Consider the following 23139-nt stretch of genomic DNA (forward strand, 5'->3'; position numbering starts at 1 on the left):
AAACAGAGGTGTTCCGGCCCAGCGAACAGCAACCTGCTGAATACGGAGTTCTGGGTCCCCGTGAACGGCCAGATGGCGCCTGCTCCAGTGGCTTCGTGTGGTTGTCACGGTGGAGCACGGGTACAACGCAAGCGTGTTGGACCACAACGTCGTGTACCGGGAGTTCCTGTCGTAGGTTCCGCGTCACGGCCATGCACATGGAGACATCCGGATCCGCTATCGTGCTTGTAGCTCTGTGTAGCAGGAGCAGTGCGGAAACAAAAAAAGTCTACACATGCATGTTCCCTCCGTCCTAAAATAAATATATATCTCATTTTTCAAAATTTAATTTTTAAGTTTTATCAAAAATATAGAAAATAACATAAACATTATTATTTTAAAATAATTTATTATAAAAATATAATCCATACTCGATATTTATTATACGTCATAAATATTAATATAATTTTATATAAATTTGATCGAACTTTAAAAGGCAGGCTTGACTTTGGAAAGAACGAGATGTGTGTTATTTTAGAACACACTGCACGGAGTATTAACTAAAAATACATAAAAATTGATACTTTTATCAATTTATTTTATACTATGATTATTGTCTGTCATAGACATTAATATGTTTATTCATATATTTGTTAAATTTTAGACATAAGTAAGAATGCATCTAGAATCGTGTTTCTTAAATACAAGTTGTATATAAAAAGTTACAAAGCAGTCAACCAGACCTAAATACACGTTGCAACACATGGGCATATTTGTTACTCCCTCCATCCTAAATTATAAGACGTTTAACTTTTTTGACCCTAAGTTTGACAACTCGTTTTATTCAAAAAAAAATTGTGTAAACATAATCAAATTTAAGTCATTCTTGAAGACCTTTTATTAATAAACCAAGCCATGACAAAAAGAAGTAGTATTTTGCACAAGATTTTGAATAAGACAAGTGATCAAAGTTGATGTCAGAAGGTCAAACATCTTATAATTTAGGATAGATTGAGTAGTACATATAAATTTCTTTTTTTATCTTTTTTATTTGAATTAGAATTCATATTTAGATTATAAGGAACCAGAGAATCTATTTAAATTAGATTAGATTCCAAGCTATCTAGAATAATCGGAGGGATTTTTCTGCTAAGCCAGGTACAATAATCTATGTATACGTTTTTTCTATGTACGCATTTGGGTTTGGTTTGTGTTTCTTTTTGATTTTCTATCTGTCTTTGAGTCTAGTTTTGTTTTGCATCCGCTTCTCTTTCCGTTCTAGAGTACAGTTTTTGTTTGCGTCCGTGAGTGTGAGGCCTCGTTTAGTTTTCAAATTTTTTAAGATTTCTCGTCATATCAAATTTTACGTCATATGTATGAAGTATTAAATATAGATAGAAAAGATAACTAATTGTATAGTTTATCTGTAATTTACAGAACGAATTTTTTAAGTCTAGTTATTTAATGATTAAATAATAATTATCAAATAAAAACGAAAGTGTTATAGTAGCTAAATCTGAAAAATTTCACGAAGTAAACAAACCCTGATTTTAGGTTACATCCCTCTATAAAACGTTACAAAAGCAGTCAAACAGACCTAAACATTGAAGATTCCCTACCGGCTACGGGCTACCGCTCCCACTGTTGGTACGTATTTAAGAGTCTATCGTTCGCTACAGTTTGTGGATTGTTTTTTAGTGAGTGATAAAATTTATTTTGCTTTTGAGAGCATGTACATTCCACTCGCTCATCCATAAGATTCGATTTGAGAAGTGTACAAACATATATCTTATACGAAACTATATGAGATATGTGTTTCTATATTTCTCAAAGCGATTTGAATGAATGAAAGAGTGAGGACACGTGAGTGAGTGCTAGAAGGACTGGTTTCAACGTATTTAATTTAATAGTCTGTCTATCGTTCGCTATATTTTTATCCACGACGATCATGCTGCCAGCACCGACGATGTATGAAGAAGAGACAAAGAAGCGCTGAATTGTGCAGTTTAATTAAACACACACAAATAGAAAGAGAATAGTGAGTACACGCATACGGCGCCGGTTTAATTAAAATAAAAAAAATACTAGTATAACTAATATAATCGTAGCTTCAACTCGCTAAACATGCTAGATGTAGTAGTAATAATAATATAAATCGTATCAAGTTATATTACATATTTATTAATCTTAGATCAAATCTTTTATTAAATTTTATTTTTTTTTTAAAAAAAATCAGCTTTAATTATGATGGGGGGTAGGTTTCGATCGTCAGCTTCCTTGCAACTGCAAGCTACGGCCTTGTTTAGTTCATCCGAAATCAAAAAAGTTTTCAATATTCTCCATCACATCGAATCTTGCGGTACATGCATGAAGCATTAAATATAGACGAAAATCAGTTTGTCTGTAAATCACGAGACGAATATTTTGATCCCAGTTAATTCATGATTGAATAATATTTGTCAAATAAAAATGAAAGTGTTACAGTAGCGAAATCCGAAAATTTTTCGGAACTAAACAGGCCTACATGTGCGTATGTCGCCTGCTTGCAGAAGTCAATTAGGCCACCGGCCAGCCCGTTATATTCATACGGCACTTGTTGTTCGTGTCGCCGTGTTCTATAGCTAAGTACATACAGGGATCAGGGATGGCCGCCGGCATGTGGTGCGCGGTAACCGGCGGCCGTGGCTTCATGGCGAGGTACCTGGTGGCTGCGCTGCTCCGCTCCGGCGACTGGCGCGTGCGCGTGATCGACCTCGCCCCCACCGTGGTGCTTGGCGCCGCCGGTGAGGCGCCGGCGGAGGACCTCCTCGGAGCTGCCATCCAGGATGGCCGGGCTTCCTACATCCAGGGCGACGTCCGCGACCTCGCGCAGATCACCAAAGGTTTGTAAGCACTGCTCTGCTGCAAGCTACTCTCTCGATCTATCGCTGGAAAAAACACAATTCTATAAACTGTCTTAAATTTGAGTAAATTTATATAAAAAATTATTTAATACTTACTATAACTGTAAAGGTTGTTTGATTTATTATTACTGATTGTTATTTGTTAGCAGCTAAAATTGTTCCTATGAACATGTCGCATTATCCAACACTTACATTACTTCACACAAGCCAGGAGAAGAGACACAACACAAGATATATGTTTTTTCTTCCACGCAACACAAACAACACTGATGGTTAGCTATTATAATTAGGCATATATGAGAAAACATAATCAGAAAAAGCCTCAATCACATTTACAGTCTCTCATCATTCTTTACTCAAAGGCACATATCAACTTTGACTCCTCAAGGGTGCCGGACAGGGGATGTCGAGAGTCTCAAGAATATCTACCAGACCTAAAACGTGTGTGTTAGCAGCAAATGAAGAAATGGTTGTTGGATTCATGTTCCGATCAGAGGGCAGACAGATCATGAGCACATCTAGACGGTGATGATTAAAGATGGCAACTGGCACAACCCCCACTGGATTTGCCAATCAAACTCATATCCATGAACACAAAATCCGTTCACTGAAAACTCATGCTCATCATGAGTTTGATTCTACGCCTAGATTTATGCTGGTTCGGGTCATGAGTACCCAACAGGGTCATCCATGTCCAAAACTAGGCATGGAAATATGATAGGAAAATTTCTGCCCTGACTTTTGTTTTCGCTTGAACTTATTAGCCAGAGTCAGCTGTATTTTTACAGCTGCATAACAGTGTTTTTCTCTCACAGCAAATCAACATTAACATCAACAACAATAAAGCCTCATTTTTACAACTTATGTGCTACCCTTAGTCTATTTATATAGCCACTTGCGCAGTTGTGCGCTTCTCTCTTCTACGTGGAGGCGAGGTAAGAACGATACCGTGCAATCTCCAGCAGGCTCCAGCTGCAGTCGTGCACCTCCTCCTTGCTTGTTGGGCTATAATGGGCTTCTTGTTGCTAGATAATTAGTCACAAGAGCTATAATTGTGCGCCTGCTGCTTGCTTGTTGGGCTATAATGAGCTTCTTGTAGTCAACTTGTGAAAATTTTATTCATAATAATCGTACCTCCCATTGTCATCTCTCCTCGTGCTTTAGGTCTTATCAGCAGGTGGCACTTATATACTTGTAATTAATATTTTATTCAGCTTTTGAAGGGGTAGACGTTGTTTTCCATACGGCTGCTCCAGATGCAACTAACGAAAACTTTGAACTTCATTACTCTGTTAATGTTGAAGGTTAGATTCTATTACTTACAGTATACTCCATGTGAAAAAATATTCCATTTCATGCCATATTTCACTAGTGCATGATATCTAATAACACTTGTAATATGCTGACTAATATGGTGAGCTCTTGAACCCAGCTAGGTTCACGTTCAAGGTTCAACTACATAATTAAAGAAAATGAAACTTCTATGCATTACCAGTTGATAACTCAATATTTATTTTTTATTCATATGTTTCATTAAAATGTTTGATCACAAAATATGTAGACTCAATTATACATATATAATAATGGTTTGCCAGAGCACAAATTTAAATGTCATGGGGTGTGTGTGTGTGTGTGTGTCTATATATATATATATATATATATATATATATATATATATATATATATTCGTAACTATTTGTTGGCAATATTGCACTGTAAACTATAACACTATTAATACTTAGTACTAAACAATAAAAATATTATTCCGACAAACCAAGTTAACCACAATTTAAAAGTTACTTTCTTCATAAATATTATTCCAAAAAACCAAGTTAACCACAATTTAAAAGTTACTTTCTTCATAATTGTATGAAATTTTTACATGCCAGGAACACAAAATGTTATTGAAGCATGTATCATGTGCAAGGTCAAGAGGCTAATATACACTAGTTCTAGTGGCGTTGTATTTGATGGGATTCATGGCCTTTTTTATGCTGATGAATCAATGCCTTATCCACTTAAGGTTTGTCCTCACTAATGTAAACACTATTTTTAAGAACTCTAAAGTTGTACTTAGAAGGAAGGCTTTTAACTGAACACTAATTAAATTATAGCTTCTCATAAACATATTTCTTTCCTTTTGTACAAGAAAATCGAAGAATAACTTAACTGCTATACTATACTTGTCTAACACGGGTACATTTTTTGTTGATTTTAGTTTGTCGATGCATATACAGAAACTAAGGCAGAAGGAGAGAAGATAGTGATGGAAGCTAATGGCACAAAAGGCCTTCTCACTTGTTGTATACGTCCTGGCAATATTTTTGGCCCTGGTGGCAAAAATATAGCAATGCTAGCATCTTCAAGGATATGGAAGTTCATGGTAAAATAATCAATGAACATTTCTAAATACTTCGTAAAAATAAAAGTGAAACACTTTATATGTTTTAGTAACTCGCATGGTAGTAAAATAAAGAGGATGTTATTTGGGATGGTTTATGAAAGAGATATTGCACATATATTCAGTTACTAGGAGAAACCATGCAGTATGGTATCCTTGATCAGACTATGTACCTAGCCTGTCACCTGGGGGTGACGGGGAAAGAAATTCTAATGAACTATTTATATTATTTGACGTATTCAATGGGAAGGACGACATGCAATCAGAATAGATATAATTGTATATACATAATAAAACTTCTACAAATTAAAAGCTTTTAGATAACAAAAAACAATATATGAATGTACAAAACATGTATGTGATCAGTGAACTTAGCATGCAATAAACATATAAGATTTCTAATATGAATTGATAAAAGATATATTATACTTGTTTCAGTTCATTCTTGGTAGTGGAAAGAACTATGACGACTTTGTGTTTGTTGAAAATGTTGCACATAGTCATATATGTGCAGAGAAAACTTTGTCTAATGAAGAGGGTGCAAAGATAGTTGGAGGGCAAGTAAGTCATCAATGCTATACATTGCAAGAATTTGGTATCCTGCTTATACTTTCTTGACATATTTGGCTACCTTACACTTTGCAGACCTATTTCATAACAAATATGGAACCAGTAAATATGTGGGATTTTGTATCTCTCATTCACGAATATCTTGGATATAAAAGGTTTTTTCTCTTCAATAGGCTGGTTCCATTATGCCTTATTATTTTACTATTTTTGTGGTGTTCAAATTCTTCTATTTTGTTTACATTGTTTACTACTAGTAATATATTTTTTCTGAACTACGCAGAAGAGTTGCATGTCACCTTGTTAAGAAGAATAAAAAGATACAAAAGGGAGGGAAGTAAGAAATTAACCCCCTCCCAGGTGCCCCATGGGGTTTTGTCAATACAGCATACTAGAAAATAAACTATGGAAACACAACTAGTAGCCTCAAACAACCAAGGGCCTAGGGATCCAGAACCTACAACATGCAAGGAACTTATGTTAAGGCTAAGGCTCCCATCATACACCATACATTACTCTCATTGGCCACAAATTGAAACATTGCCTCTATGTTAGGCCTAGCACCTTCAAAACACAAGCATTTCAGTGCTTCCATAATTACTAAGCAACTAAGATAATCAAGCTATTCAGGCCTTTGCACGAATCCCTTGGGACGTCTTTCATGGTGCCATACCACCAATTAGAGAAGCGAATATTAGATCCTTGAGGAGCAAAAGTCAATAGATCCAACTTTTATAAAATCAGGGTCCAAATTTGTCGAACGGACACACATGAGTTGAGGATGTATTGAATACTTTCGCCAGCCTAATAAAAAAGAAGGCATGTTGGTGGGTGAGGATGCCCAGACTTGGCTGGACGATCAGCTATCAAACATTGGTTGTAATGGCCATAAAAAATACACCGCAAGGGCACCCCATTCCTCCAAATACGCTTCCAAGGCATGAACCTGGTGCGTCTAAGGAAAAGGCATTGTATGCAGACCTATTGTTGTATGTTCTAGTAATACTTAGCTTTCATTTCTGATACTTAGCTTTGATTTGTGATGATTAGTATCTATTGCCTATAAAACCAGTTCATCAACCAGCCCCAAAATAAAAAGATACTCTCGAGCAAAGCCTCTCTAATATATGCAACTTAGCGCCTACTATCTAGGGCCTAGGCCACCCCATGCATTGCTTTATTGTCTAGGGCAACCATCCATTCAACTAGAATGTAGTTAACTCTCCATTGCCAATTGAAGTTTGAACAAAAAAATTAGAGAGGAACATGGCATTTTGTTGCACTACATTGGCAATCCCACCAAGATCGAAATGCATTAGTTTTTTTGTGCCCAAAGCCACTACATGCATAGTGCCCCAACCAAGAGTTTCTAAGTTTTGAACTCCAAGACACCATACTGCAAGGGGCTCATCACTTTGTCACAAACAACTAGATAGTTCCCACCATTTCCTTGTTACTGGCCTTTCCAAAGGAAGCCTTTATGTCGCTTATCAATTACTTTGATAACCCACTTAGGCAAGCCCATATCGATCATAAGGTAGATGGGAACTGTAATTAAAACCACCTTAACCATGATCAACCATCTAGATCTGTTCATTAAGGAAGCCTTCCAACCAAGGAGGTAATCTACTAGTAATATCATACTATGTGTAAATTGTGTGATTCTTAGATAAGAATTGAATATTTGTGTTACATGGTTATGTTGCCATTCTTATCAAAATTAAGGCAAAGCTAGTTTGCATAGTATAAACATAATGATTCGACTAGAATTACAAAAAAAAATGTTTGGACTCAAAAAAGAAATCAATAGGATTGAATGAAAAGTGGACTTTAAAGACTTGGCCGACTGATATGTTTACTTCTATAATGTATTTGGATGCCCTATGAACGTCTATTCATGAGAAAATTCTTCATGGTATCCTCAAACCTAATTTAGACCACCTTTCCCCAATGAGGTGTTAAAATAAATTAAATTCTATAGTAAAAAAATAATGAATAAGCATAGAAATTTAACAACCTTAGAAAAACTAAGAACCTGAAAGTCTTATCATAATGTTGCACCATGTTCTTTTTTGTCATGTCGTCCTGCTAATAAGTTTGAAATGGAGTGCTTTAGCAGAGACTAGAAACCACAAGCTCAAAAAACAAATAAATCAAAATTTACATGCAAGCCCAATAATTTGTGATGATTGTATTATTCATTATTATCCCTACCTAGTAACCACACTTGCTGCTAGAAAGGTTATCTCGTTTTGCAACCAAAGTCTACCTTATGTTTTGATGCATGAACGTACTGACATTTTGTGTTATGCTCAACAGCCAGTTTAGAATAAAAGTCCCTATGCTTGTCATTATGGTGACTGCATATGTGGTATATTGGCTATGCAAGGCAATCCTTCCAATTCGAGTTAGTCAGTCATTAACGTTCACCCCTGCAAAGATGAAGTATGTGACACTAAATAGAACATTTAGCTGTAAGAGAGCCAATGATCAACTTGGCTACAAACCCATCGTGTCACTGAAGGTGAGTAACTTAGTTATTTACCATACATCTTTATCTCATTTTAATCTATTTAAGTGATGATTCTCACATATATTGTAGCCATATAAAAATGTAGGATGGTTTGAAGATAACATTGGAATCATGCCATAATTTGCATGCTCAAGGACTATTATGTAAATGATATGGTATGCAGCTATCAAACTACACCAAACATTGCTTTTATTTCATTGCAAAACAAATACTCCATCTATTATAAATTCTAGGTCATTTTTAATTTTCTCCTAAATCGAACTTATCTAATTTTGACTAAGTTTATAAAAAATATTGACATCTACAATATTAAATAAATGCACTATAAAACATATTTCATGGTGTATTTAATAACAACTTTGTTTGATGTTGTAGAAATTTATATAATTTCTATAAACTTAATTAATGTTAAAGAAGTTTAACTTATGAAAATAGCTAAAATAATATGGAAAGTGTAAATATCAAGTACTCCTCTCCATTTTAAATTAAGATGTTTTGGCTTTTCTAGATATATAGCTTTTGCTTGCACTTAGGTATACACTATATCTTAGTGTAGCATTGTGCCTCTGCAAGAAATTTCAATTAGACTATTCCCCCTCTAGCCATCAACTGGAGGAGACTATCCCCCCTCTAGCCATTAACCGGAGGAGATGAGTGGTGTGAATCATTAGATATGGATATATGATGATGAGTTGGTGCCCTTTTGTAGCGAGGTGTTTTGGTTCAATGGACTCGGTGCATGAACAGAAAATAAAGCATCTTCACCTTTAACCTTTGCAGCTATCTGTACCAACCAATAAATATTGCATGGTTAGCTTTTTGAAAATAGCTTGGTCTGGGCACTAAGATGGTGTATGTTGGCCACCTTTTCAGACAATAAACATTGCATTTTCACTCTTTGTATTTGGAAAATTAAAGTTTAACATTGTAGGAAAGAATTATTGAGTGATGTATCTTTGCCTTTGTAGTGTTTATCACACGAGTAGAGTTAAACGAAGCTTGTTCTTTGTGAAAGCCGAGTACACAAGATTTACTGAACAATGAAGACACGGAAGTGAGTAAGGATTCATGGAAGTCGACTGCGCATTCTACATTATTGGACAATGACATAGTGACATAACATCACAAATCTCAGCTTTGAACTAGTAGATGCTATAGTCATACTCGCATCTAGAAAACACTGAATGTTGTGATGAAAATTATGACATATCTCTTCTCCATAGTATGAGGAACCACCTTAAATTCATTAAATAACTACTTGTAAATGGTTCTAAAGATTCTTTCTTTGACTTGAGAAACCACCCTTATTTGTAACTCAAACCCTGACAAGTCTATCCATAGAGGTCCATAACGAATCTTCTTATGCCCATAAAATATCTTGAATTCAAACTGTTCAGACATGCCTGTACTGTCCAGCATGAAACATTACCAATAATATTAGGCCTTGTTTAGTTTCCAACGAAAAACTTTTCCTCTCATCATATCATATCGAATGTTTCGACACATGCATATAGCATTAAATATAGATTAAAAAATAATTATTTGCACAGTTTGCATGTATTTTACGAGATGAATCAGTTAAGTCTAACTAGTTCATAATTAGACACTAATTGCTATAGTTATAAATGTGCTACACAAAAACTTTTCTTTTCCCGAACTAAACAAGACCTTAGTTCCATACTACAAATCCTACCACTGACACAACTTAACCCTACATGTATATAGCTAAAACAATAGAGAACCAAACTATAGTAAGTTCACACAAGACTAGGTGAAGAAATAGGTATTATACTCTAGAGTATTATTACAAATGTAGATCCTAAATCTACTACCTATAGAAAAAATACATAACTTAGGTCTAAAAAGCATAGATCTAAAACTACAAATTTTATCCAAAACTATCTATTATCTACATTTATTATATATGAATTTTTTGACAACATATATATGCATTTAATATTTCCTAAATCTAGTACTCTAGGGAAAAAACATAACCCAGTCTCCCCATCCCTAAATAATTGTTGTTTTCACTTTTCGAGAAACTACTTTGACTAAATCTATAAAAAAATATTAATATTTATGGTACAAAATAAATATCATTAAAAAGATATTCCATCTATTTTTATAATAAATTTATTTAGAGATAAAAATAATGCACATATTTTCTACAAATCTAATCAAACTTATGGAACAAAAATAAAAAACAACAGTTATTTAGGGATAGAGGGAGTAGCTCTAAAATGCAATACCTAGATCTAAAACTACCACTATTATTCCCAAACTACCTATTGACTAATATTACATATGCATTCGATATTTCCTAAATCTGGTACTTATGAGAAAAGAAATACACAACCTAAAGTCTAAAACACACACTAGTATATAAAATATTAGTACTAGCGATTCTAAACCTTTTTTTTACTGGTGTTTTTATTCACCGCCAATGGCAAAGGCTAGTGAAAATCGCAAACTTTGCAGGCGTCTTCTAGAGAATAGCCACTACAAATGATTTCATTGGTTGTGTTCTTAAGAAAAACCGCCACTACAAATGCATTTGTACTAGTTGTTTTCTTAAGGCTACCGCCACTAGAAATGATTTTTAAAAAATGCAGACTTTCTTCTTGCTACCGCCACTAGAAATGGTTTTCAAAAATTACAAATTGGGCTAAAAAATAGGAAAAAAATTAATCTGGGGAAGCCGCCACCTCCCCGCTCCACCAAAGTCACAAGTAGTAGCATGTATTTTTCGCGCACTTCACGACCGGTGGGATTCAACCTGTGACCTCTCTCTCACATGTTTTTGCTATAGCTTTAGATCTACACGGTGAATATATAATATGGTATGCTTTAGTATAAAGTTTTTGCTATAGCTTTAGATCTATGCTTTTTTATAATTAATTGGAATAATTCATAGATCTAAAGCTATACCAAAAAATTTATACTAAAGTATACCATATTATATGTTCACTGTGTAGATCTACTCATATGGAGTCTAATAAAATTAGATTTTTTTATTTTATAGTTTTTTGTTATTTTTTATGATTTTTCAAAGATTTAGCAAAAATAAATAAAAAAAGAAAAACAAAAAACCATTGTCACTATAGCAAAATTGCTGCCTAAAATCGCTTGAGAAGATTATTTGACTGGTTTTTTTAGAAAGTTCAAGGATAGAAAATTCGATTTTATTGTATGAGGGATAAAATAGTCTATCCTGTATAGTTGAAGGGGTTATGTAGATTTTTTTTAAAATTGCGTGAGGATCATTAGCATGAAAACACCATGCGGACGTATGGCTGAGTATGGCCATGTATCTGATACATCATGCGTACGTGGTAAGATGATATAATGGCTCATGTATCAGCTACACAAACCGCATGACTTGTGTATGGACAACGATTTTTTTTTTCAAAATCACTATGAAGAAGACAACCTGGAAGATCCTCTTTGTAATTTTCTTGTTCTTTAAAACGGGTCGAAGGGTCCAATCGAGAAAAACAAAATTCTTATTCTTTTATAGGTCGTTTCATATCAATTACTCTTGTTTTCCGTCCAAGCTGTACCTCTAGAAATACCATTTCCAATACCTCTTTTCTGGCTTTGAGAACTCATTCCCTGCTATCCTAACACTATAGATTGATATAAAATCTTGAAACTATATTTTTATTTAATGATGAAACACGTGTGACAATGACACTCTTCTTCAAGAAAAAAAAGCTATATAGGTGTGCGATAAAAATACTGCTCCGATCAAGTATGGCTGATAAGACAAGCGGACGACAACGCGCTGTGTCGAACGTAAGATCGTGACCAACCTCCACAGCATCCACAGACAGACATTTTGCCAATGGCCAACGCGGCCACTGCCCCTCTGCTAGCAAGCAGCCATGACGGCGAGCCGGCGAAGGAGCCATCCATCGATGACGTGATGGAGATGTACATCGGCGCCACAGGCATCCTGCAGCTGCTCAAGGCCGTCTTGGTGGCCTTCGCGTGGGCCTTCGACGCGCAGCAGGTGTTCATCTCCGCGTTCACGGACGCCGAGCCGCGGTGGCACTGCCTTGCTGCCTCCACCGGCAACTCCTCATGCTCACGCTCTTCGACCGCGGCCTCGCCGTGCGCACTCCCGCCCGGCACATGGGCGTGGGACCGGCCGGCGGTGGCGTCAGTGGTCTCCGAGTGGGCCCTCAGCTGCGCCGGCGGCCCGGCGCTCGTCTCCCTGCCGGCGTCGTCCTTCTTCGCCGGCTGCCTGGCCGGCGGCTTCCTCCTCACGACGCTCGCGGACTCGCTCCTCGGCCGCAAGAAGATGCTCCTCGTGTCCCTGGTGTCCATGTCCGTCGCCGGCGTGCTCGCCATCTTCGCGCCCAACGTTTGGGTGTACGCCGCCCTACGCCTGCTGTCCGGCTTCTTCAGGTCCATGGTGGGCACGTGCACGCTGGTGCTGTCCACGGAGCTCGTCGGGAAGAGGTGTCGCCACATGGTCAGCGCGGCGGCGTTCTTCGGCTTCGCCCTCGGGTTCTTGTCCCTCCCGGCGCTCGCCTACGCGTTCCGCGACGCGTCATGGCGGAACATGTACTTCTGGACGTCCGTGCCTTGTCTCTGTTACTGCGTCCTGCTCTACTTCCTAGTCCCGGAGTCGCCACGGTGGCTGCTGGTGCGCGGCCGGAAGCTGGACGCCATGGAGGCGCTGAAGCAGATCATCTCGCTCAACGGCAGCTGCGCAACGGCCAGCTTCTCCCTGCTGGACCGGTGCACCGTGCACGAGGACGACGACGGCGCGAGCAGCGGGGGCGGCGTCTTCGCCACGCTGCAGGCGATGTGGGAGCGGCGGTGGGCGTTCCAGAGGCTGGCCGCGACCATGGCGGCCAGCTTCGGCGTGGGGATGTTCTACTTTGGCATGCCGCTCAACGTCGGCAGCCTGGGATCCGACCTCTACCTGAGCGTCACGCTCAACGCGCTGGCCGAGCTGGCGGCGGCCGTCCTCACGTGGCTCCTCGTCAGCCGGAGCGACAGGCGGAGCGCGGTGATCGCGCTCACCGCGGCGGCGGGGGCGTGCAGCCTCGCGTGCGTGGCCATCCCGCGGCGCGCCGCGTCGGCGCGGATGGCCGCCGAGGTGCTGTCCTTCTTCGCGGCGTGCACGGCGTTCGACGTCCTGCTGATCTACTCCACCGAGATGTTCCCGACGTCCGTGCGCAACTCGGCGGTGGGGCTGGTGCGGCAGACGATGGTGCTGGGCGGCGCGGCGGCGCCCGTGCTCATCGCGCTGGGCCGCGAGAGCAGCCTCTGGTCGTTCGGCGTGTTCGGGATCGCCATCGGCTGCTCCGGCCTCTTCATCCCGTGTCTACCGGAGACGAGGGGAAAACGCATGTCGGACACCATGGAAGAGGAGGAGCGCAACGAGGCCGCCATGGGCCTTGTTTAGTTCCAAAAATTTTGCAAAATAGGAATAGTAGTACTTTCGTTTGTATTTGACAAATATTCTCCAATTATGAACTAACTAGGCTCAAAAGATTCGTCTCGTTAATTCCGACCAAACTGTGCAATTAGTTTGTATTTTCATTTATATTTAATACTTCATATATACGTCTAAAGATTCCATGTGATGGGGAATCTGAAAAATTTTACAAAATTTTTTGGGAATTAAACAGGGCCCATGGTGTCCGATAGCAACAGCTACCTCGTATGATCGCAAGCTAGCGTTCATGTTGGTTGCAGCCTTTTCAGGGTACAATAATTAATTCCCGCTTGCAGGTCAAGCACGTACCTTATCTGTCCTGCGTGTCACTAGCATGACCTGTGAACTGCCCGTCCCCTGTTTGATGCCTAATACTCTCCTCTTGTTTATACAAATCACAGTGCAGTACGCAGTAGCAGGCCTTGTTTAGTTAACCCTAAAAACCAAAAAGTTTTCAAAATTCTCTGTCACATCGAATCTTGTGACACATGCATGAAACATTAAATATAAACAAAAATAAAAACTAATTACACAGTTTAGCTGTAAATCACGAGACGAATCTTTTGATTCTAGTTAGTCTATGATTAGATAATATTTGTCACAAACAAATGAAAGTGCTACCGTACCGAAAAGTTTTCACTTTTCGGAACTAAACAAGGCAGCAGTCTAGCAGACGACCAAATCTATTAGGCGTCATTGGATCTTTTTATTTTAGAATCCACTTCACAAATTAAACTATTTGAACTGAAATTTGACATTTCACGATTTTTCAAAGTTTGTATATAAACATATCTTAAATCATAGGATAAGAGATGGAAAATATATTTCGATTATGCTCTTTGATTTGTTTTCCTATAGCAAAAGTGCAGCACTAAGTATCTCCCCATGTGGCCAACAATTCCACATATAACCATATTATTAGTTTAATTAATCAATGTCTAAATTATGATTATTAGAATGTATTCCAATACTAAGGATCCAAACAAAACCTTAGTGTCACTTATGACACATCAAGAGCAACCTTAATCTTAACCTTATTAGGTATGAAAAAAAACTACTAGTTTTCTAGCTGTCTTGATCAAAATTGCGTGCCCACGGCCAGATTTTGCCTCTGGGCGCACACATATACCTATATTGGCTAGTAAATCTTAACATTAACATAAACGAAGCTTACTACATTGACACAATGAGTCATCTACACTTGAGTAAGGGCAGGGCCGTCTCAAGAATTCCAAGGGCCCTTGGGCAAGCGAGCAACAAGGGCCTAGCAAACTAATCTTTCCGAGAATATTGGAGAGTCAAAGCATTTTTAAGTTTGACCAAAATTATAGAGAAAAATACTAAGATTTAAAATATAATGAAAATATAAATAAAGAAGAGTCTAATGCTACTTAATTGTTGTCATAATAATTATTATTTTATCATATAAATTTGGTTAAAATTAGGATAGTTTGATTCTCTAAGATTCTTGGAATGATTTATAATTTGGGATGGAAGGAGTAATTGGCATAGCTCTGACTGCGGCATCAGCTCTGAGCCATAGGATCCTTACCAATCACTTTAGGAGAATGATTTATTTTCTGGACTAGAGGAGCTAGAGCCGTTTTTGAAACTGAATGACAGGCTAATAATCTATGGCTTCTACCAAGTGCTCTAAAAGAGGTGTAATTTCAAATAAGACCTTAATATGATAATTAAAGTATACAATACTAGTAATAAAAAATAACTTATAGCATATATTGGAAGTGATTGGGAGTAGCTGAATATCAGAATAGGAAGTGATGCAAGCTAATTTCTGATTAATTACTTATGATAAGTGTATGGATCTTTAAAATTTTATTTTGTTGGTCAAATATATTACTATATAAGTATTATATACATACATAAACTTATGGGCCGCTCATGGCATGTGCCCGTGGCCGTCGCACCGGCTGCCCATGCCCCTAAGACGGCCCTGAGTAAGGGTCTGGTTAGCACCACTCTAGTTTCTGCATCGGCGCGGAGGTAGATCGATCCACACCAAACGGTTGAGCAAGACAAGTGCTTGGATGACAAAGGAGCCGAAGCAATTTTTGCTCTACTACACAACATGGAGGCGCGCGCGAGATGTGTTTTCGGCACTTCTGCTTTCTTGGGCTTCTGCGATGTCAGAGACGAAGTCTGAGCCTTGCTAAATATGCTCTAAATAAAAGCATTGATAATATGTTATTTTGTGAATAGGGAAAGGACAAGGGTGGTAGTTAAACAAGGAGAATAAGATGATAATGAGCAAATAGTTGTAAGGAAGTGAGTATGTATCCACGGGGTGATACATAATGTGCATGGATTTGGATACAAAATACCACCTAGTATGGATGTAAGTACAGGAATAGGATTTTACCCGTTGGGTATATAGATGTGGGCGGGATATGTCACTTTACTCGTTAGTGCTTGAATTTTTATGACAATCTAACTCGCGGTGTAGTTAAACTTGAGTATCATACCTAACGTATACGTGTGTAAAGTTTTATTACCCACACTTACAAAATACGGTATAGAACTTATCACATGTGATTTTTGACACCATCGGCACTTATGTAACCTTTTGCCATCCTTAATTAAATCTTTGGATGTCCATCAAAAGGTAATGGTAAAGGTAAAGGTAAAGCGATGTCATCATTAATGTTAATTTGGTCTTTTTAAGTTAGGAGGTGTTTGGTTGGAGGTATTAAAATTTATAGCATATTTGTAAGTATAGTAATTAATATCTAATTATAGATTAATTAAACATAAAAAAGTATCTTGCAAATTATTCTCAAACTGTGTTTTTAGTTTCGTTCACGTGGAATGACGTCCCAACTCCCAACGGCCTGTTCTGAATAAAACGAACGTGACCTTACTTGCGTGTACGATTTACCGTTATTCGATCTGTCTAGTACCATGCGAGAATACGTACGAATGCCCATCCTTTTAATTTAGGCCTTGTTTAGTTCACCCCACATCGAATCTTGCGACACATGCATAAAGCATCAAATATAGACGAAAATAAAAACTAATTACACAGTTTGTCTGTAAATCGCGAGACGAATCTTTTGATCCTAGTTAGTTTATGATTGCATAATATTTATCAAATAAAAACGAAAGTACTACAGTAGCGAAATTCAAAATTTTTTCGGAACTAAATAAGGCCTTAGCTTTTCTCTAGTTTTTTTTTTTTTTACCTTTCCTCGTAATATAAATCTGAGGCGGAACCGGGCCCTGGAGTACAAATTATCGGACAGTGAGGTCACAGGTCACCGGCCCAGCCCATCCCACCCGTCTACTCTAGGTCGTGGGCCGCGGTGCGCCTCGCGGCCTGCTCGCAGCCGCGGAACGAAGGGCGTCGACCGCTGCTGCGCTCAAGTGAACGACGACCGACCCTTTCTTTCACTTTGGTCTTTGGACCGTGCGAACGTCTGACCGACCCGTGTCCAGTTTTGGTTCTGCTTCTGCGGAGTACTACTCCTTATCTTGCGTTGTGGGGTGACGAGGGTCGAGCAGCAGGACCCAGGACGCCATCCCGTGCCTCGCTGACACAAGGCGACAACGGCAAAGCCAGCTATAAATTTTAGTTGGCTAAATATTACAAATTAAAGCCAAATCTTATTTACCCCATGAGATGATTACCTCCCTCAAGTTAACTCTCGTATCTGCAGAGCTTTGTTTGTTTGCTTGATAAGTCATAATAGAAAATATTATTGTTTGATTTATTATGGTAGAAAAATATTGTTGAATAACTAATAGATTTGGATTACAAGCTCAAGCGAACAATCTGGTATCTACATAGGCCTTGTTTACTTCCCCAAACATTGGCGGACGCACGAGGGAGGCTGCAGCCCCCCTCTTGGGCTGAAATTTTTTTTTGACATGTTTTCTTTTTTAGCAAAAAACTCTATATGATTCTAAAAAAAAAAGCAAAAGACTCTATATATTTGGTATTTTTCTATGCTTATTTTATAAATCTTTGTCTTTAAACACTTTGAATCAATATTGAATTATCAATCTTACCTATAACTATTAGGCCTTGTTTAGTTTCCAAAATATTTTGTAAAATTTCTCAGATTTCCCATCACATATAATCTTGCGGCACATACATGAATCACTAAATATAGATAAAAGAAATAACTAATTACACAGTCTGTCTGTAATTTGCGAGACAAATCTTTTGAGCCTAGTTAGTCCATGATCGGACAATATTTGTCAAATACAAACGAAAATGCTACTATTCCTATTTTGCAAAAAAATTTGGAACTAAACAAGGCCTTAGTGTACTGAATTGAGCGAGAAAAAAATAGCATGTATTATTTAGCTCCCCTCTTGGTCCATTTCTAGATCCGCCACTGTCCCCAAATATTTACAAAATGCATCAAATTTTGTAGCTAATATTTATTAAATACAAACAAAAATACTATTATTTATATGTTGTAAAACTTTTTACAAGTAAACAAGGCCATAAAAAGGAAAGTAGTAAAATGCGCTCCCCGAGAAAATAGCGAGTAATAAAGAATTCGAATAAATCTCCCGGCTCCACAGCACAAGCAGTCTAGCACTCCTCAATCCTCATAAAGGCCGGTAGGGCAGCGGGATCTCTGCCCGAAACCAAACCAGCCGCCTCCGCACCGCACCCACCCCATTTCTTCCCCCAAACCACCATGGACTTCTCCGCGGGCGGGAGCGGGAGCGGCGGCGGCGGCGGAGGCGGAGACTCCGGCGACGGCCAGCCGCAGGCGGAGCGCTGGCTGGAGATCGCCGAGAAGCTCCTCTCGGCGCGCGACCTCGTCGGCTGCAAGCGCTTCGCGGAGCGGGCGGTGGAGGCGGACCCGCTCCTCCCGGGCGCCGACGAGCTCCTCGCCGTCGCCGACGTCCTCCTCGCCTCCCAGTTCATGGCCCCCTCGGGCCACCCGGACCCGCTCGCCATCCTCCAGCTGCCGCCCGGGGCCATCCCCGACCACGCTACGGTGACCCGCGCCTTCCGCCGCCTCGCGCTCCTCCTCGGGCAACAGAACCCGCACCCGGGCGCCGAGATGGCGCTCCGCCTCGTCAACGACGCCTACGCCGTCCTCTCCGATCCGTCCCGCCGGGCCCCGCAGTACGCCAATCCCGCCACTGGTATCCCTTCCTCCTCCCAGTACGCCGCCGCGCCCGCGGCCGCGCCCGCCCCCGACCCGCCGGAGTTCTGGACGGCGTGCCCCTTCTGCTGCTTCGTGCACCAGTACCCGCGCGACCTGATCGGCCGCGCCCTCAGGTGCCCCAACGAGGGCTGCCGCCGCGGATTCGTGGCTGCTGAGATCCCGACCCCGCCCACGGTCGTGCCGGGCACTGAAATGTACCACTGCGCCTGGGGCTTCTTCCCCCTCGGATTTCCCAACTCCGCCGACCTGGGTGCAAACTGGAAGCCATTCTACAAGGTGTTCCCCTGGAACACGGCTCCCAGTGGCCAAGGTGGTGGTCGTGGTAGGGGCCAGGGGAGCCGTGGTGGTAGGCAGCCACACAGTGACAGTGCTCGTGGTGGCTCCTCTAGAGGTAGGATCAAGAAGACAACGGCACGCAAGAAGGTCGGGGCAGGGCCCAGGAGACGTCTTGGTGCTGGTGTGGAGAGTGGCATTGATTCTGAGATGCTCGGGCAGGAAGGCTGGGCTGGGGATGAGGACGGTGGAGATGGAAGGGCTGAGGAAGTGAGGGGAATTAACATAAATGAGGCAGCGCAGGCTACAGATGGCACTGGTAGGGTTAATGTTAGCAATGCTGGCGGAGTTGAAGATATGGGCAACTTTCATATTGATGTTGATGCAACAGAGGATATCTTGGGGAATTTGCACAACCTGCCATTCCTGAGGGTGGACAATCTTGGGCGGATGATTTAACTGTTGTTATGGTTTGCTGGAGCTAGAAAAGTATTGTATGATTAGCCAGGCCAAAACAGATGTCTCAGGGACTGGCCCTTGCTGTTCAAGTGTTCATTTTATTGTAACTGTTCCATCCCCTGTTATGTCATGTTGTAGTTGTAGACTTGTAGTCTACCCTGTTCCTGTAGTTACTTAGCAACTTAGCGTCGGATAGGGCAAATTTGTATCTCCATTAGATGGAGTTGCATGCCCTTTGCCTTAGCAAACAAACTTGCGGAGTTTTCTGGTGATGGAAATAATGCTTCACAGAGGTGTGGTTGGACTGGCAATGCTTACCGTGCAACTTTTGGTTTCTTCCTGGCATGGTGACAGCAAAATGTTGCTGAGATCAAGTAAGTGAATTATGTTCTGCTTCTGAGTTTGGAAAAACTTTCTTGGCTATGATAACTTGTTGATTTGGTAATGATCATTACATTGTTCTGTTGTGTGAAGTTGATACTTGGTACCTATGATTTTTTTATAGCCTGCTTAGAGTTGAATATGTTAACTAATGGGACATATTCCATTTCCCATTGATTCTCTTAACAATATTCGTACCACTTTTGTCATGATATATTCATGTGATTATTGTGTAGAGGTCATATATGTCTACATGTAAAGTGAATGATCCATTATCAGATACATATGAGTTCTCGAATTGTTGCTTGATATGTCATAGTTTAAGTTTGCTCCTACAGAAGATAGGATTCAATGATGACATGTTACAAAAGATTAGTTATGTTTTGTCTATTAGTTGGATGAGATATTATCTTGAATCAAAAGGGACTCAAGAACAATACATCCTACTGCCCTTTATGTTAGTAACATTTCAACAGTGTATTTTACCCATAAAAAATGGGTTAATCCCACAGCAGATTCTATGCTAAATAGTAAATACACCCTTTATGTTAGTACCATTTCAACAGTGTATTTTACCCATAAGAAATGGGTTGATCCCACGGCAGGTTCTATGCTAAATAGCAAATACAAGTGCTTATCTTTCCTGTATCATTTAGTTTTTGAAACACATGTAGAACTTGTTTGAGATAATCTTCGCAATAGCATGAAATAGAAATTATTGATTTGGGGTGCTTAACATAGCACGATCTTGTTGATTTAAAGTTACTCATGTTCATTTTTGCTGAGTATCCGTATTAATGCAGAATGCCATATTTCATTTCCTTGTCGTTATTTTTCACTATGAACCAAACAGTGACATCATTGGGAAGTTAGCATCCTGTTATCTAGTTTAACCCTGAACCTGTTCTTGAAAACTGTGTTTTGGAAAGTTTCTTGCCTTGGTTTGTTCTATAATATATTGTCTGTGTTTATGTGCTATGGTAAGCAAGAGTATTTCCAATTTAAAGCAGTTTTCTAAATGATGCAAAGGCAGATTGGTTTGAGACTGCACATCTACAGTGTTCTTGAAACTGTGTTTTGGAAAGTTGCTTGCCTTGGTTTGTTCTATAATATATGGTCTGTGTTTATGTGCTATGGTAAGCAAGAGTATTTCCAATTTAAAGCAGTTTTCTAAATGATGCAAAGGCAGATTGGTTTGAGACTGCACATCTACAGAATTCTTTTAGCAAACATCTTATCTTAGCCGAGCAGTAGTTAAGATAAACTGTTTTACTTATTGCCCCCAAGTAGAATTCTTTGAAACTCAATTAAATATGCTGTGGTTTCTTTCAGGTAGATAACTGTTTTGTTTGGCAACCCACAGTGGATTGTCCATACCATGCCCTGAAGGAAGCGAAGTGACTTGGCCGGTTGGCCCAGCTTAGTGGGATATCAGCAGCCCTAGCCTGAAGGGCGAATTCCTTTGCTGTTTTTCCCTCTGTTTGTTAGACCTTTTATCCCCATGTTTGGGAGAAAAATCTATGAAAAACTCTGCTATAAGTTTGCCTAGAAACGCTAACTGTAGTTATGTTTTCAGCTATTTCAGGTTCAGAAGATTTTAACTGACTTATGCTTATGTATATTTAAGTCGAATGAAACTTGAAGGTCAAATCGTGACCGGTAGGGGTGACTATCTAGCTCGGTTACTCACATTCTGAATGGGACATGGTAGCCACTGGATTTCGTTATAGTACGGGCCCGTTTGGATCGTTGGAGCTAACATTTAGTTGCTAGCCGCGAAAAATTAGCTAAGATCCTGCTTGGATCCCCAGTTAATATTTTGCCTACTCCTCTGTTTTTTTCTAGATACACTCCCTCTGTTCTAAACTATAAGATGTTTTGTTTTTTTAGATACACTTGTTTTTGCTATGTATGATATAGTGTATATCTAGACGTATAGCAAAAGCTTTGTATTAAAAAAGGCACAATAGCCATTTTGGTCCTTCAACTATTACTCAAGGCTTAATTTCGTCCCTAAGTTTTTAAAACGGCCATTCTAGTCCTCAAACTTTAGTTTTAGATTCAGTTTTAGCCTACAGCTATGAAGATGATCGTTTCAGTCTCTAAATTTTGTATTTTGTGCTCAATTTCATCCATAAACTATCAAAGTGCATTTAACCTTTTATTTTCAACTCAATTTTGTCTATTCAAAAATAAAACATTATATTTCAAGCATAATTTCATCCATTCAATATATCCATGTATTCTTGAAGAATAAATAGTGTTCGATGTAACTATAATTGCTCCCACAAATATCAATTTAGTTGGACATATATAAATGGTACAATTATAAGATAACACTAAAAATAACAGCTTGAAATTATCAATGGTCATGAAAGAGTTTTTGGATAAATATTATTTTTCTATCTTCAATTGTTGGTGGTGTTGGAGCTAATGATGTGCAATAGTGCAGCATTCCGCGTACAACATAGACAAAGTTGAGTTAAAAAATAAAATCTAAAGGATAAAATACACTTTAATAGTTTTAAAATGAAATTGAGCTCATAATACAAAGTTTGAGGACCAAAACAACCATCTTCATAGTTCTAGGATGAAACTGAGTCGTTTTGAAAGTTTAGGGACGAAATTGAGCCTGGAGTAACAGTTGAGGGACCAAAATGACTATTCTGCCATTAAAAAACCAAAAAGTATACTGTTTTTCTAGATACATGATAAAAGCTATGTATTTAGGGAAAAAAACTATGTATCTAGAAATCCAACTTATAATTTAAAATAGGAGTAGCTGGTTTTCTCAGGGTAACACAAAGCTAAAAGTAAAAGGGTTCAAACTGGGCCTAAGTGGAAGTGTGGTTTCCTGAAATTGGGAGATGACTGTAAGTGAACGCATTTTTTTTTTGCGCAACCAGTATTCCAAAAATCCATGGGTAAATTCGATGCCAACACAGAAGGTAACTAAATTTGCTACGAATTCGAACTTCAATGCTATGCACAGAATTTTCTGCGAATTCGAACTTCAATGCTATTCCCAGAAATGAAATCCA

General features: G+C 39.3%; 3 protein-coding genes across 5 annotated transcripts; all 3 read left to right on the top strand.

The window, feature by feature from the left end:
• Positions 2590 to 11262, top strand: LOC8077107 (3beta-hydroxysteroid-dehydrogenase/decarboxylase). 3 transcript variants are annotated; one of them, XM_021460274.1, is made up of 9 exons: positions 2590 to 2861; positions 4097 to 4186; positions 4772 to 4905; positions 5101 to 5265; positions 5722 to 5844; positions 5929 to 6008; positions 8170 to 8374; positions 8453 to 8538; positions 9352 to 11262. In XM_021460274.1, the coding sequence occupies exons 1-8, from the start codon at positions 2624 to 2626 to the stop codon at positions 8501 to 8503; spliced, it is 1086 nt and encodes a 361-aa protein (XP_021315949.1). In that variant the 5' UTR covers positions 2590 to 2623; the 3' UTR covers positions 8504 to 8538; positions 9352 to 11262. The 3 variants fall into 3 exon arrangements, with proteins under 3 accessions (XP_021315949.1, XP_021315945.1, XP_021315954.1); XM_021460270.1 differs by having other exon boundaries at positions 8469 to 8538; XM_021460279.1 differs by lacking the exon at positions 8453 to 8538.
• LOC8080452 (organic cation/carnitine transporter 2) lies at positions 11364 to 13872 on the top strand. Its single transcript, XM_021451434.1, has one exon. The coding sequence runs from the start codon at positions 12228 to 12230 to the stop codon at positions 13800 to 13802; it is 1575 nt and encodes a 524-aa protein (XP_021307109.1). The 5' UTR covers positions 11364 to 12227; the 3' UTR covers positions 13803 to 13872.
• LOC8080453 lies at positions 18405 to 21705 on the top strand. The gene is made up of 2 exons (XM_002465135.2): positions 18405 to 20091; positions 21431 to 21705. The coding sequence occupies exon 1, from the start codon at positions 18506 to 18508 to the stop codon at positions 19715 to 19717; it is 1212 nt and encodes a 403-aa protein (XP_002465180.1). The 5' UTR covers positions 18405 to 18505; the 3' UTR covers positions 19718 to 20091; positions 21431 to 21705.

Source organism: Sorghum bicolor, chromosome 1 (genome assembly GCF_000003195.3).
Source record: "Sorghum bicolor cultivar BTx623 chromosome 1, Sorghum_bicolor_NCBIv3, whole genome shotgun sequence".
Taxonomy (NCBI): Eukaryota; Viridiplantae; Streptophyta; class Magnoliopsida; order Poales; family Poaceae; genus Sorghum; species Sorghum bicolor.

Bases quoted from the DNA above. Each gene is read 5' to 3' on its own strand.
- LOC8077107 (XM_021460270.1), top strand. From the start codon at position 2,624: ATGGCCGCCGGCATGTGGTGCGCGGTAACCGGCGGCCGTGGCTTCATG. The intron at 5,266-5,721 runs GTAAAATAATCA...TACTTGTTTCAG, and splicing joins CAAGGATATGGAAGTTCATG to TTCATTCTTGGTAGTGGAAA. The intron at 5,845-5,928 runs GTAAGTCATCAA...TACACTTTGCAG, and splicing joins CAAAGATAGTTGGAGGGCAA to ACCTATTTCATAACAAATAT.
- LOC8080452 (XM_021451434.1), top strand. From the start codon at position 12,228: ATGGCCAACGCGGCCACTGCCCCTCTGCTAGCAAGCAGCCATGACGGC.
- LOC8080453 (XM_002465135.2), top strand. From the start codon at position 18,506: ATGGACTTCTCCGCGGGCGGGAGCGGGAGCGGCGGCGGCGGCGGAGGC.